This window comes from Saccostrea cucullata, unplaced genomic scaffold (assembly GCF_032062105.1).
Source record: "Saccostrea cucullata isolate Sc308-1 unplaced genomic scaffold, CSIRO_AGI_Scuc_v1 ctg382, whole genome shotgun sequence".
Taxonomy (NCBI): domain Eukaryota; kingdom Metazoa; phylum Mollusca; class Bivalvia; order Ostreida; family Ostreidae; genus Saccostrea; species Saccostrea cuccullata.
The window spans coordinates 245869-261832 of NW_026925758.1; the positions used below are offsets into that span (position 1 = coordinate 245869).

Sequence of the window (15964 nt, forward strand, 5' to 3'; positions counted from 1 at the left end):
AAGAAATTGAACGTTGACCATACCTTCTGAACGGTTAGGGCTAGGGCTTTCATGCTCTACAGAAGTATTCTATGTGGCAAGACCTTTCATTTGATACTAATTACATTGACCTTTTGACCTTGACCTTGGAGATTTTTGTAATTATTAATAAACTTTAACATTAGCTTACTTTCAAATTTCACAGTTGTTTTCCAGTGAGAATACCCTACATTTGGTACCAATTAATTGAATTTGCATTTAAGAAAAGCTTAATCTTTGCTATGTTGCCATACGGGGGCATCAGTGTTTTACAAACACATCTTGTTTTACTGTTGTTTTTCGTGTCCGAAGTTATCAACAAATAATACTCCGATCGATTACCTCTGTTGGTCGTCTAATTACACTGTTCGCTTTTTAATTACAGATAACGGATGTCTTTTTTTCCATCAAGGCATCATTTACGGCGTTTATTTGTCGAGTCACTATGGTTATAGCATAGAGATGTTTATTGTATTTTCTTAATACATGTAATTCCTCTGGTGGAATTACTTTGATATACATCTACATTGTGAATAAGGATGGTTAAGATACTACCATTGATAATTTAGAGAAGTAACTCAATATAAAACGCAGATATATATGCAATATTTTTTGAAAATGCTTAGGTGGCATTTTCATCGATGCTCATTTTTAACCTTCAAACCTTTTATTGACCGTCATATGATATAACTACAAGCTCTGTGACATGCATTTCGTTTCCCTTTGGTGACTTTCATCATTTTACCTTTGTTTTGTTGGAAACATTAGCACTCTACTTCAGATAGAATATATACACCCCGGTCTAAATCACTGCTGAAAGGTCAACTGAAAAACTGAAAAACTGTAGAACGTATTTTCATTTAAAAGTGTTTACTCAGTGTTTGAAGAAATAATATACAAGTAGTCGTTTTACACCTTTAAAACAGATTTTGAAGTTGAAAGGACTGCTCTACTAAAAGACACTTTCCCCACACTTCAACATCATTGCCTGAAGTTCGGGATTGATCTCCACTGGATTGATGTCCACCATGGCTGTCAACTGGACCATGCCAAGGACACGCACAGCTTTCAGCGCCACCTGGCGACAATGGAGGAGTGTCACAGGAAGTCCTCGGGCCCTTTCTTCATTGCAAGTACTTTTATACAAGCAGTGCATCTTATCTTTTAGAACTGTAATTTTTCTAACTATATACTATATGGCTTTACTACATGACATTTAATTTTGCATGTTAACTTATGAATTCTAATGGGAGCATTTCAGTTCATTATTCTTCTTTCAAATACACACACATGTAAACTGCTATTTTATTTATTCTAAGAATTATGATCTAAAAGTGTTATTTAAATATTATTACACAATGATTTTGATACTTAAGGTGTTGTTTCTTTAGTTTTAGATACCTGTGTTTGCGCTGCTCCCAATCTGTATTGTTTCAATGGACCCTAGAGTTACTGTTGTTTGCCAGTTTTAAAATAAATTGAATTTCTTTAAACATTTAATTGAAAAAGAGTCTTATATAGGAAGAGGTGTATGTTATAAGACTAATGATGTGCTTAATTACAGCATAAAAATCTCAATTAATGGTATGCATTAATAATTACGTGGAAAATACTCCTAAACCGAGTTATGATTTATGACCAGAGGATTAGGGAAGGCATGTTCGGTACTTTGCATCGCATGACCTGTATATGTATGTTTTACATACTATTCTGATAATATTTGCAGTGATATACTAACGGCAATCAAAAATATTTACGGATTTTTTTTTTGGCAAAGGTTCCTTATTGAAAATGATTATCAAATTCAGAAATAAAATTTCGTTTTCTTATAGTGCCTTTTGGGGTCAAAATATGGGGACTGTCCTCTTCCAAGTTTTCTGGACGAAGCAGAGTTTACACACATCAGAAATGAAGCATTTGAGGGTGGAAAAGGTATGATCTACTTTTCTCTTTCTAAGTATAAGTCAATTACTTGATAATCTAAATATTGTTTTTTTTATATATAAATATGCACAGGAACAATTTAAGATAAAAGGTACTGGGTATTTTGAACCTAAACTACGGTACTACTGTTTTTTAGTGAAATACCATGATGGATATTTTTCGAGAATCAACTTGAATTTTAAGAAATAAATGTCTCATCTTAACTATGAATTGGGGCTATGTATTTGTGATACAGTATCTCAAAATTCTACACAGTTATACTTTTGATGAAAAGACAAATTTGCATGTTCACATCTTTTAATTGTTTAAAATAAAATGTACATTCATTTCTGATACTAACTTTGACTTAAAGTAAGGTCACAAAAGGATTGACCCTTTCTTGTCTCGTTAACAGACATCCGTCTCTTGGACGACTGGTACGTAAAGGATGAGTATGCTGTTCCCGTCCTGTATAAGCTGAAACCTCTACAAGATGTCTACAAAAACATCCAATTTAGGTTGATATGCTCAAAAATCTTATTTTCAATTATAAATGTTGATAAAAAGTTAGTTAGGTAAAATGGATATGTAACATTTTAACAGAGCATGCATTTGGAAGATTATTTGTATATTTTATTTATTGCGAGAATCTAACCGTTGTGTACTGACCTTGTCAAGGGAATTTTAAAATCAGGTTATGTACTAAAGAGCTCTTATCTAAAGCATTTTATCTTTGAAATGCAAATGTTATTGTAGTTTCATGGAATATTCTTATGTTCTTTAGAATTTTCTACGTACATCTTTCTTTTTTTTTTCGAAAAATTCATTTTTGTATTTGGGTTTATAAAATGTTTTCTCCTGATTAAGAGTTAAGCTGCTTTTCGGGTAAGAATGGATTCGAATAGGGCCATGTAGTCACATGGCTTCATCGCATCATAGATATTTTTGTCGATAGTTCAATGTTTCAAGAAAAGGATGCCGATGAAGCATTAGTGTAATCAACAAGGAACGTTGTTAACAAATGTTCTCTTGCTAGGGATTCTCATTTTTCCCGTGTCCTTGTTGAAGGTTCAATTTCACATGTAATATGCTTTGCATATATTTCCAAAAGAAAAAAAAAATGATGTCCAAGTTGTCTTTGTGTCTTATGATATTCATTCTTGATTAGATCTAGTGGAAATCAGAGAGAACACGAGAGAAACGTAGAGGAATGGTCAGCTACATACACAGGTCTTTTGGACATAATCCAATATGGCGCTAAAATAGCTCACGACGAAGGAAACATTAATCAGGTTCATCTTCAGAAACAGGAACGTTTTTTCACCTCAGGTATACGATTAAATAACAAAAAATATATTTGTCTGAAAAGTCAAAGACATTTATAACCTAAAATTTGAGATAAAAAAAAAACATAAATCACCATTAGCAAATATGCAGGGAAACATTCTCTCTCCTTGAAGCTTTCCACGAAAAACTATTATTATTGAGGAAAATAAATGATTCCAATGTAAGTTATTGTTCTGCATGATCAACAACTGGTCATTTATTCCTTTCATTAAACGTTTAGCAATGTTGTTAAAAACATTCAACAGTGATCTTTTTTAGTTCTTGAACAGGAGGTTTCACTAGCTTTGAAATTGGGCTGCAAGGAAGGAGTTTTTATTTTCAGAAATATAGAAGGTAAATGAAAAAAGAAAAAACTAAATATTTGTTCAAAAATGGAAATGATATACAAGTTTCAACAAATTTCTATATATTAAAAGGCCATTTTTGTACTTTTCTTGTACCAAATACCCTGAACATGAAACTGTATTCTATATTATCAGTGAGTGAGAAAAAAGACATCAAAGCCGTCTTTTATGACCTTGACCTCAACGGAATTCCAGACAAGGACAAACAGGAAAGACTCGGCAATTTAAAATGTGAGGTAGACTCAAAGATTTCTAATTCAAATAAATTCACGTTTACTTTACAATGTGAATCCAAAGGTATATCAAAAGAAAATTCGGAACATGTGACATATCTTGAAAACTTGACAGCTGCAGCCGCAATGGGCTTGAGAGATTTATTTGATGAATCTGAAAAGAACAAACTGCATTTTCCGTCAACGAAAAAAGGTGAACTTTGCCTTGAGACATTGATACACTTACATCATTGCAAAGAATTAATGAAGAACTACCATGGAGGTGGCTTGGACTTTCTCTTATCCAAGATACAGGTGCTGCTAATGAATGGAACAAGAGTTGATCACCCACTCATAATTATCAAAGGGGATACTGGATGCGGAAAATCTCACTTCCTATCTAAAATATGTTTTCGAGCGAGAGAATTATTTGGAAAGGATATGATACTTATACCAAGATTCATAGGAATAACACCAAAATCAAAGGATAAGCAGCAAATTCTTAGGGAAATTTGTGTTCAACTAAACTTTGTTCTTCAGCAGAACATTTGTTTGGAGGAGTATGATGGATCCCATCTCACAAATTACTTTTATGGTCTTGCGAATCGTATTTCTAAAGGTCAGCGTCATCTAGTGCTTGTGCTGGATGGTGTTGATAACTTAGAGAGCCATGATAAGGAAGAAATGAACTATATGATTGACTGGTTCTCGATAAAGCTACCCCCTAAAGTGCATCTCATTATTTCATACAGGCCAGGCAAAGATCATGTTTTTCAAAAACTTGAAGCCAAAACAAACAATGCTATAGACAGTATGGTGATCTTTCCAGGTTGGACGCATGACAGAATAAAAGACGCACTGACTTTTAATCTGTCTAAGAATAAGAGAGTAATGGCCAAAAACAAAGAAAAACAATTCATTAAACTGCTCCTGAAAGCCTCACCGTTCGTCATTCAAAATGCTCTGAAACTTTTAAAAGAATGGCATGTAAACTACAATGTCATAAACAACCACTTTCCAATTTCAAATGAAGAAATAGTTCACAAACATATAGACCAGTTGGAGTTTACGTTTGGAACAGAGGTCGTAGAAGCGATGTGTCGATACTTTACCTTGTCGAGTTTTGGTTTGAGTGAAACAGAACTTCTGGACATATTATCTTGCAACAACGAAGTCATACTGTCTGTTTTAAGATATAGCAACTCTGAGGTGTTCCGATTTCCATGGTTCCTGTGGATTTATCTCAAATCAGAGATAGGTATGGATATGTATGTGTTTAGCTGATGGTTCGAATGCTAAAAAAATCTTGTAAAAGTCGTAAGGTTAGAACCTGGTGTTAGGTCAAATTAACGAGACCGAGTCTAAATCGAGTGCGCATGAATTTGCGCAGCTTTTTAATTTCATGCAGTCATTTGTGCGACAGTACACCTTTGCCAAATATTTTGATTTTAACACAAAATTAACATTTTCTGTAACCCCTACTAGTCTGAAAATGTGCTCTACGACAATGATTAGGGAAAAAACGCTGAAATGGCTCTAACGACGTTGCCATTTTCAGATTTTGTAAGCAATGCATGACTCTGAAGAATGACCAATGAATCGCTTGTATGTTCAAGGCTTCCATGGCTTCCATGGACTGATGACAGAACATCCAAAGAAACATACTAGCAATCTTAACATTGCTATGTTTTACCGAAAAATTAATCTGCGCCGATACTTCATCTGCACTGATATGTATTTATACCATAATATGGCAATTTTAGAGGTATTGGGCTTTGAAAAAATAAACCTAGTAATTAATTCCTAGACCAACCTAGATGGTGAATTTTTTTGAAATTTCACAATTTGGTGACTTTTTACAATAACTTTCATCTACTTGAATGAAAAAGAAATCTCTAGGGCAGAAACACAAAAAATATGGAGAAACATTGATAATTTGGCGCTTTTCCAACAATTTCCCATAGGGTCCAATAGTAAAATTTGACGACTTTTGAGATGGCCCCCTAAGAAATCGGGATGGTAAACATTCGATTTTTTAATCTGAAAATAATAAATATAACAGTAAAAATTAATTGTCAAAAAATTATCAAAATCCCTAGGGCAGAAATAATTAGACTCGGCCTCGTTAATTCAATCTTTAAAATGCTGTCGTATGTCGGATCACGAAATAATGAGATACTAATTCTTAATTCTTGAGTCACTAATTAAATGAGTATGTTATTGCGAGTAGTTTGGCAGGGTTTTGATTTAAGACCATACTGGCTCCTCCGTGGCACCTGATCACTCCTCTGGTATTTCCAGGGTTGCGTGTTTTATGCCCTCTTAACAGATTTGTAATGTAAGCAGGTTTTCATAGAGCGATCATTGTTCGTTATTTGTCCTATTTCATAAGCTCAGTACATATAACTCTAAAATGTTATATGTTTAGCAATTATTTTCTTAACTATTGCATCTATTCTGATATTATTTTGATCCATTGGCATATATCGCCAAGGTATATAGAGATGGCAACAAATCTGCATCAGTGACTTAATTAAATTTTTGAACATGTACTGCATAGATTTACCAACTTTATGTTGTTTTCAGGATTACTTCTGTCTCAGCGTTTCGTCCACCGAAAACTTGTCTTGTGCTGGTCCCATGATTTTGTAGAGGATATCATTCGGCGGAGATATATGGCCAATGTTGATAGTATTGGAGTTATCCATTCCGATCTGACGGAACTTTTTCTGGAGACGTGGACGGAGGGTAAACAGATGCTGGTCCACGAGAACTCGCTGGTGGAGGACGACATCCAGAGATATGTGTGTCACCAGCCTCTTCTCTATAGTGAGACCAAGTACAACAACAGGAAGATCAACGAACTGTGGATACACATACTGCAGTTAGGTAAACACCCTTGTAGCTGTGATTATGTGCCTCTATTACAAGAATGGAATACTGAATCCTGGAGATTTGGCATAAAGGATTAAAATACTATGTGATCCCTTTATAAGAATAGAAAGTAGGACGTAGAAAATTCCTCTAAAAAAGAACTTAAAATTTAAAAATCCACCTATACCTCATACTTCCTTCGCTTATTTATTTATCTTACATCATACATATTCATATTATATTGAATGTAGCAATGTTATTTTTTTTCCTTCTGTGATATTAGTTGCATTAATAATAACGTTTATCCATCGATAGCGTTTGTCTTAAAGTAGGCTTTCCTTTATGAAACAATCAACACTTATATAACAAGAAGCAATTATTGATCATTTTACAGGTGACGCAAAGCGGTTAAAGGAACACACCTTGTGTAACTTTGAGTATTTGCTCTCAATGATTGACTCCTCGTCCATCAACACCGTCCTACAGAACTTCCGATTAACACTGTCCAGACTTGTTGATGCTGAAATCTTTCTGATTTACAACTGCTTGTTGAAATCATCTCCTGTCCTTGCTCGGCATCCGACACAATTAGCTAATGAGCTGATCGGGTATCTAAGAGATATCAAAGGTAATGCTTCATTGTTTATTTATGTTTCTCATAATCATCACAGAATTACCCAGGAATCATTCTGAATGATGCAAGAATAAATCGAACAGTTTTAAATCATTCATGCGTACATATATATATAAACAAATTTGGTATGCGTATTTCACAAGAATGTCAACGCACACTGCAACTCCTGAAGAAAAAGTCTTGCAAAAGCTTGCATGCATTCGTTTCATTCATGGTTCTATGGTAACAAGCAATTTGTATCCAAATTTGACATTATGGAAGAAAATATTCCCTTAAGTTTAAAAGAATTAGTTTGATAGTTACTTAGAACAAATAAATCGAAAATTCCGCTTAATCAGAAGATTTTAATGGTAATTGTGTCGGTGTTTATGATTTCCTTATAAGATTGTACCAGTCGTCTACTGGAACATTTATTAGCATGATACCATATTTTGGTCTCCGACTTTGTTCCGGTAATATAAATGATAAACAATTGGTATTAAATGTACATTTTTAAAATGCTTACAGATCTTTTGAATCTATAGATTTTTACCCTTGTTTCACGGAATCTCTTGTGACCCAGAGCATGCAGTGGTGTGACACATACAACGAGCCCTTGTTTATTCCTATGACGTCATGGCTTCCAAGTCCCCACATTCCGCTTGTGGCAGCATTGGACGGTCTAGATGGAGCGAATCTCATTGCACCACTGAACAACAACCAGCATATTCTCTGTTCTTATGGTCTTCTTGACATTGCAATGTACCACGTGCCATCCAAAAAGTTACTAAAGCTGTTTTCGGGTAAAAGAAAAAAGCAAAAAATGATTATTTTTCTTTAGTCTTAAAATCATATTTTGCTTTCCATCGTGTACATATTTTTCAATTTTTATAAGGTCACAGAAGTACTATCCGGTGCCTGATATTGTCAAACCAGGAACAGTTTTGTATCAGTGGATCAGAGGATGGGACAGTTAGGTTCTGGAAATTTGCTGAAGGTCTTTGTACACGTGTCATAAGGTAAATCATTTCAAAATAATTTATTTCAAAGTCCATATTTTATGCATATGATGCAATTATAACAATTATAGTTTTTACTTATCTTTGAAGGGAGCACCTGGGCGCTGTTCTATGTCTCAGCATGACCCCAGAAGATGACGTCATAATCAGTGGATCTGATGACACAACTATTGTTCTGTCCTCTGTGTCTACAGGAAAGAGAACTGATGTTTTGAAAGGTCACACAAAAGCAGTGACAGCCCTTAAGCTCAACAGCAATGCTGATCTTTTATCTTCAGGTATAAAGTAGTCATTTTCCACAGCCGAATTATTAGCTTATGGCTTAAGAAGCAATTTTTAATTATTATTATTTTTATAGTAAAAGATTCTGATCATTTTTCAAGCAAATTATATATAACGCGTACCGTAATTTGAACTAAAAGAAATATCATTAAATATCACAAAATGAAGTAACAAATTATATAAGAGACCGAGGGACTTACCGTAAGACCTATATTTGTATGTATGAAACATGTGGAGATAATGAACAGTATTCAAGATCAGAAGCCCAAAAACAATACAAAACAGAAGCAGAGCAAACATGGACCTCCAAAACATCAGAAATGGGATCAGGTGCCATAAAGGAGTGAGCATCCCCTGCCGACTCGTCACACCCGCCGTGTGCTCCTTGTCATGATCGGGAAATAACGGAAAAATCCGTCGTCAATACAGTGTATATGTATTAATAATGGAGTAACAATTAGTATGAAAAACGTCGATCAGCATTTGACTCAATGATAAATTGTATTTGCTGACAATGTCATTGTATCGACCATAGAGATAAGCTACTGACCAACAAATTGATTAAACAAGGATATAAACAGTCTTGAATAAAGTCCAAATTTTGCAAAGTCTATGGTCGATACAGTATGACTTTGTTAGTAAATACAATTTAAAGTTAAATTGAATGTTGAATGAATTTTTTCATACATATTGTTAGGTCATTAGTTTTACACTGAATTGTCTCATTTTTTCCCATTTCCCCGGTCCCAAAAAGGAGCACAAAGGTGAGTGTAACCATCACCAGGAGTCGCTTACTCCTTCATGGACCGTGATCCCAACTCCTTTGTTTTAAGAGATGTGCGTTTGCTCTGCTCCAATATATAGTTCCAGTGGAGTTTTGAGGTATATTACTACACTGTATTTGTTTTCTGGATACTTCATGAATTTTACTAAATAATCAACAATGTTCCACCCTAAGGCATGAACACTTGACCCAGGTGTCATGAACTTCACAGTTTTGGAATAGGTGCTCTTGCTCGTCATAACCATGTATTTTCTTTGCTAAAGTAAACAAGGGACAGGAGAGAAGAAGCTTTTCCTAAAGATTGTATGCATTTTCACTATATGATCATTTGACATTCACTCAAAAACCAGAATTCTTTGATCTCTTGACCCAGGGGTCCATAATTTCACAATTTTGGTAAATTCAGTGTTTCATTATTCATGTTCCAGGAGTCAGTTAGTCGTTTTAAAAATGGCATTAATTTTGATAGTTAAGCCCCAACTGTCGGGTCCTTCGGGGGGGTGGGAATAATAAAAAAAAATGACCTCATATGCCATACCAAAGATTGGCTGAAATTTGCTCCATAAATGCTGCTGCAAATGATTAATTTTTAGCATAAGATGGACGAGGGTGGACAAAAAATATTTCGAAAAAGCAATGTGTCACCTGATCTTGAATAACTGAAGTGACCTAAAAAATCAAATTAACGTTAAGTTATTAAAAATCTCACAAAAAGACAGACATACATGACGCCGTTTGTGCACATTGAAATAACTGATTTATTTTAAAGCTTCTCGGGACACAAAGATTATTGTTTGGTGCATGAAAGAGAAGACTCAGTTGCTGACGGTGGATGACATTCATTCTCCTATTTCCTGTATAGATCTGACGTCTGACAACACGTTTTTGCTTGCAGGTAAAAACCACATTAGAACCAGACATGCATGTATTTAAGCATTGAATTATTTTCAGATAACATTCTATGTACCTGACTAGCCGTGCTAATGTCGCACGATACTTTCGCGGTACGTTGCTGTTATAAGACATCCAAAAAATCAGAATTACGTTCTCTTTGTAAATTTTCATGTAATTCGTCTTCATTATAAAATTGGCGTGATTAAATTAAACTCATAAGAGCTCTTTTGATTTGGCTAATGACTACTAGTATAGCGGGGGAATAATGACAAATTAAATTGATTATAAATGTACATGTGTGATTTCTACAAAATTTTAATAGTGTAGTTGTTTTATTAGATTGAATAAAAATATGCAATTTTGTGTTTCTTATGTATTTGAAACTGTGTGTAGTTCCTTTTGTGTATTCTATCAAGTTTAATACATGGTCATTTAAAATGTTGGAGATTTTCAATGGATTTCATTAAGAGAAGTACACTGTATGTTACAAGATTCCTTGCTTTGGGTGACGAGCTGGGTTTCTATTACAGGCTGTGAGGACGGGAGTCTGAATGTGATATCATTCACCACCGGTTCCTGGATTCACCAGCTTAAAGGACACAAAGGATGGGTAAGGATTGTTCCATAAGTTCTAGTTATTTTCATCCATATATTACAGTTAGAGTTAATTATTACCTGCATTTTATATCAATCAATTTGTTGTCAGTATTTTCTTTTTCCTGTTACGAAAACGGCAATGACTCAGATTGATGCAGACGAAAATGGCGGAATAAAATTCGATAAAGATAAAGTACACTTGTAAAGACAAAGTAATATTTACCTTTTTACCTTGCTAAATATAACGTCTGGGACGAAAATAGTTCTTCAAACCAATACCGCAAAACACAATAAGACTAAAACTGGATATTTATTTCTCCAGTTACATGACGCCTTGCAGTCTATCACACCTTGTTTTTAGAATTGATTACCTTTTTTCCTAAGGTACGCACTCTGACTTTGGCTAATAACTGTCACCATGTGTTTGCTGGTTGCCAAGACAACATGGTTTATATGTACAACTTCAGGACCACAGAACTTATAGATATTTTCCAGGGACATAGCTCCGCAGTCACACATGTAAAAATTTCCTATGACCAGTCAATGGTTTTCAGTTCTTCAGAGGTATCAAATTATCTTTACACTCAATAATCTTTTATTGCTCAAGTAATGTATGTCATGTCTCAAAATAAAAAAAAATGAAATAAAATACGATTTTAAAAAAGATAATTTTTATTTTAATTTTTACGTCGATAAGTGGTCTCTCTCGACTTTGGAAGAGTAGGAAAATTTTTAAAATCAATGAGAACTTTTATTTTTTTTTTTAATAAGACACAAGCCAAGTGTCGTTTGCTTAAAAGATATTGATGTTTATGGTTAAAATTTATACTTTTTATTTAACGTCTTTTACGATTTTGCTGTAATACTATTTTAAGTGACTAACCTTTGACATTTTGTTTTTTAAAGCTCATTTAAACAAAAAGTAAAAAGAATTTACTTTCTAAAAGTGGTGAAATTATCAAAATTGAAAAGAAGCCATTTAGAGTGAAATGCCCTGTATCTTGCAAAGATAAATGTGGAAAAGAGTGTAAAAAATTAGAAAGCCTATCTGATCTAGTATAAAACGTAATACTAGTATATATTAGAATCTGGAAGTTTTTCTTGGATTTTTCTCGGGATATTTTTTCCACTACTTTATCAAAGTCATATATTGTAATGATATTAAGCATATAATATTAATACTCTTTTAGGGTAAAATTAATTTATGGAGTTTCCTGCCAAAACTTACGAACAACGTAGAAAATGATGACCATATCTGTACCGTGACATGCGTAGCCATCACGACTGACGCTAAACTCGCTTTATCAGGTGCTTTCTTTCAAATGTCAACCATTATATATGTCAAATATATATGTTAAAAGCTTAAAGCTAAAAAAATCCTTAAAAATGTATGATATGAAAGACAATAGTTTTACTGGACATCTGCAATAAAGAGTAAATTTCATTGAATTAACAGGGGCCACAGATGGAGAAATCAAACTATGGGACCTTGAAATGAACGCGTATTCCGAGAGTTTTCTGGGGCATAGTGGCGCCATTACATGTATCGAACCCTCCTCTAAATCTGCTTTTATAGTGACAGCAGCCGAGGACAAGAGGATTAAAGTCTGGAGTATGACTCTAGCCACGGTCATTGTAAGCTATGAGGTACGCTTAAATATCTAGCCACGGTCATTGTAAGCTATATATATATATTAAGTACGCATATACAATGATATGCCATAAGTGATCGTTCAAATTCAATTTTCATTACGTCACCTTACATTTTCACACGACGACGACGACAATGTAGCTATGAGGTCCGCTTAGTTATCTAGTCACAATCATTGTAAGCTATGAGGAACGCTTAAATATCTAGCCACGGTCATGGTAAGCTACGAGGTATAGCTCAGATATTTAGCCACGGTCATTGTAAGCTATGAGGTACGCTTAGATATCTAGCTACGGTCATTGAAAGCTACGAAGTACGCTTAGATATATAGTTACGGTCATTGAAAGCTACGAGGTACGCTTAGATATATAGCCACGGTCATTGTAAGCTATGAGGTACGTTTAGATATCTAGCCACGGTCATTGTAAGCTACGAGGTAAGCTTAGATATATATCTAGTCACGGTCATTGTTGAGCCTTTGTCACATTTCCCGGCCGGTGGCCGTAGACCGGTGGTAATCGGTTGTAATCCGTGGTGTGAGCGATGACCCAACATCGGTCCACATCGGCCTAGTAGTCATTAAAGTATAAGTCACATTATCTAGCGATGGGTAATCTATGGGCAACCAATGCGTTTTTTGATAAAAATGGCGTGGTTGCCGGCCGGACGAACAAAGGCTCAGCGAGGCATTGCTAATCATAAAAACGATGTTCCAGGATAGTCGGTCGATTTATATTACATCGCTCATACATTGGTGAACATCATACGTATGTCGGTCGACTATGGGCCAATGTTTGTTCAAACATCGACCGATTCATGTCTGTTGCATGACCTAAGATTCAACGGACACTAGTCTTGATGATGCTCGGCCATACATCGGCCAATCCTTGAAAGATGTGTTAATGAAGGGTTGCCGATGAGGAGCGATATGGGGCATCGGTGAAGACATCACTGATTTTTAACTACCAACATATTATCTACCGATGACCCCCACCGACTCGCCAAATGGCCTCAGTCACCGTCCGATTACTATAGGTGTCCGGCCGGCAATCACGCCATTTTTATAAAAAAAAAAAAAACACATCGGTTTCTCATCGTATACCCCATCGCTGGATAATGTGACTGATACTTAATCTATGAGGTAAGTTAAGATATCTTTCCACAATCATTGTAAACTTGAGGTAAGCTTAGAAACCTAGCAAAGGCTATTGTAATCTTTGAGGGACGCTTCAGAAATCTGGCAACCATCACTGAATGTTATAGGGTAAGCTCCATCAATATAGCAACTCTCATTGAAAGTAATGAGGTTAGTTTAGAAATCTTGTCACCGACATTGATACTATTAGTTAACCAATGAAATCTGGCCAAGGTCATCGTAAGCTGCAAGGCACGTTTTGGAAATCTAGCAACTTTCATTGTACGATATATATGAGTTTAGCTTTAAAAACTAGAGACAGCATTGTACGCTATTAATTAATCTCCGGAAATCTAACAATTATCGTTGTAAGCTATGAGTAAAGTTCCAGATACCCAGCAACTGTATTGATATTTATGAGATTAGCTTGAAATACAATAGTAGCAACAACATTGTAAGCTATGTTGTAGCTGAAGAAATCTAGCCACAGTCACATTCAGCAATATATGAGTTATCCTCAGAAATCGGTTTTATAACCAACTACTTTATTGCTTAAAAAATGGATTGAAAATATAGATCTTTGTAAGAATAAATAAAGATAATTTTGTTGCAATGATATATTGAATTTTTATGTCTTCACGTAAACATTCATCTACAAAATATAACTAGATACTGTCATGAGACAGTAATACCCGCACTAAGGTGTTTGCCTCTAAATGCACACTCCTCTAAAATTAGGCTTTACCAAAGAAAAAGTCAATATAATTTAATAATTTACATAATAGGGCCTCCATGTATTCATCAAATTGAGCATAATATTCTCAAGTGAACATGTGACCCGTCACCATGGGCCTCGATCTTATAGGTACATGTATTTCATATTCATAATTCATTACCAGTCTGAAATTAAACAACAGAATTCAATTAATGATGTAAATTAGGTTTGAAACAAGGGGGGGGGGGTAAATTTTTGGCCCATATTTGGAACTTTTTAAATCTATTTTCTCATATAGATCAACAACAAATATTATTCAAATTAGTTTAAAGCGTTTTTGATGATTTTTTCCAAAATGTACAAACTTTTTTATACTTGATTAGGCAGAAACACCTTGAAAGCTGCCATATACCATTTATACCCAATCAATTTAGTCAACCCCCACCCTTCTCCCATCAACACACACACGCGCAAACACACCCTATTTTCCTGTTTTTGGAAATAGGCCTAGATGGCAAAGTTAAGATAAAACATCTTTTGTAAATAATAATTTATAATTTGTTCTTATACTGTAAATGTATCTGAAGACCTGCATCACATTGGGCTTGCGTCATGTACCTAACTTAAGTACTAGTTTTACCATTATCATTTTTAGATAGCACTGCACGTGCAGTACTAGGCCTAGTGTTGTGTACACATCATTGCATGTATGTCAGTTGGAATTATTTTGTGTTTAATTGGATTATATTTCATGAAGTTGGAGCTATGGCAGTCGGTAAGTACACGTTTTGGTATAGATTTGGGTAAAATAGTCTGAAATGCAACTGGTTAGGTTAAAGTTTAAAGGATCAAAGGTCATCCGATGCTGCAATAAGACGAATTTCACATTCTAAAGAGTTATCGCCCGTTATCGACGTTACATTCAGTTACAAAATACAGAATTTTTTTCTGAGAGGGAGGGGGGACTTCCAGACCAGAATTTTCTGAGAAGCAAATAAAAGGAGAAGTTATGATGGTGTCTGTTTTCTAGGGTGGAGGGCATCCAAAGTCTTTTTTATAATATAGTCCTGCAAATTCGAGGGGGGGGGATCTCAAGATACACTTCCAGTCCCTGTAAACAGTAATGGCAAATGATCATGTGACTCCTAAATAGTAGGAAACTTTTTCCATTTGACAATACATAATTTTGCACTTTTTGTGTTATTATGTTATGCAAATTTAATGGTATAAAGGTTTTGAACCCCCTGGAGGTCATCCCCACTCTCCTAATGATTCTAACTGGAAATGTTCACAATATGACTGCATTAAATGAAATAAAAGTGCATCAATGATAAGATTGCTTGACATTTCATTCATCAACCTATCCTCCTAGAATTAGGAATGAAAATCATTCAAAGAGATGGACCACATTAAAGTATTTGTATATAGGCTATTAACATATTTTTTTAAAAATGTAAAACAAGCAGTAGTTTGCATACATGTCATGAATATAAACAGGGGTCTGGGATGGGGTGAAGGGAAGGATCGAGTTCCTGTCTCTTTACGTCTTAATGGTT

General features: G+C 34.8%; 1 protein-coding gene across 1 annotated transcript in view; it reads left to right on the forward strand.

Moving 5' to 3' along the window:
- Positions 1–15964, forward strand: part of LOC134269755 (protein qui-1-like) — a 39856-nt gene that overhangs the window by 11395 nt on the left and 12497 nt on the right. Inside the window, exons 4-19 of the mRNA XM_062751961.1 lie at positions 945–1147; positions 1851–1950; positions 2357–2459; positions 3110–3270; positions 3547–3621; positions 3768–5102; positions 6431–6733; positions 7113–7346; positions 7877–8134; positions 8227–8350; positions 8441–8628; positions 10186–10311; positions 10841–10920; positions 11292–11471; positions 12098–12215; positions 12364–12554. Of these exons, the coding sequence (XP_062607945.1) occupies positions 945–1147; positions 1851–1950; positions 2357–2459; positions 3110–3270; positions 3547–3621; positions 3768–5102; positions 6431–6733; positions 7113–7346; positions 7877–8134; positions 8227–8350; positions 8441–8628; positions 10186–10311; positions 10841–10920; positions 11292–11471; positions 12098–12215; positions 12364–12554 (3779 nt within the window). The remainder of the gene's footprint in view (positions 1–944; positions 1148–1850; positions 1951–2356; positions 2460–3109; positions 3271–3546; positions 3622–3767; positions 5103–6430; positions 6734–7112; positions 7347–7876; positions 8135–8226; positions 8351–8440; positions 8629–10185; positions 10312–10840; positions 10921–11291; positions 11472–12097; positions 12216–12363; positions 12555–15964) is intronic.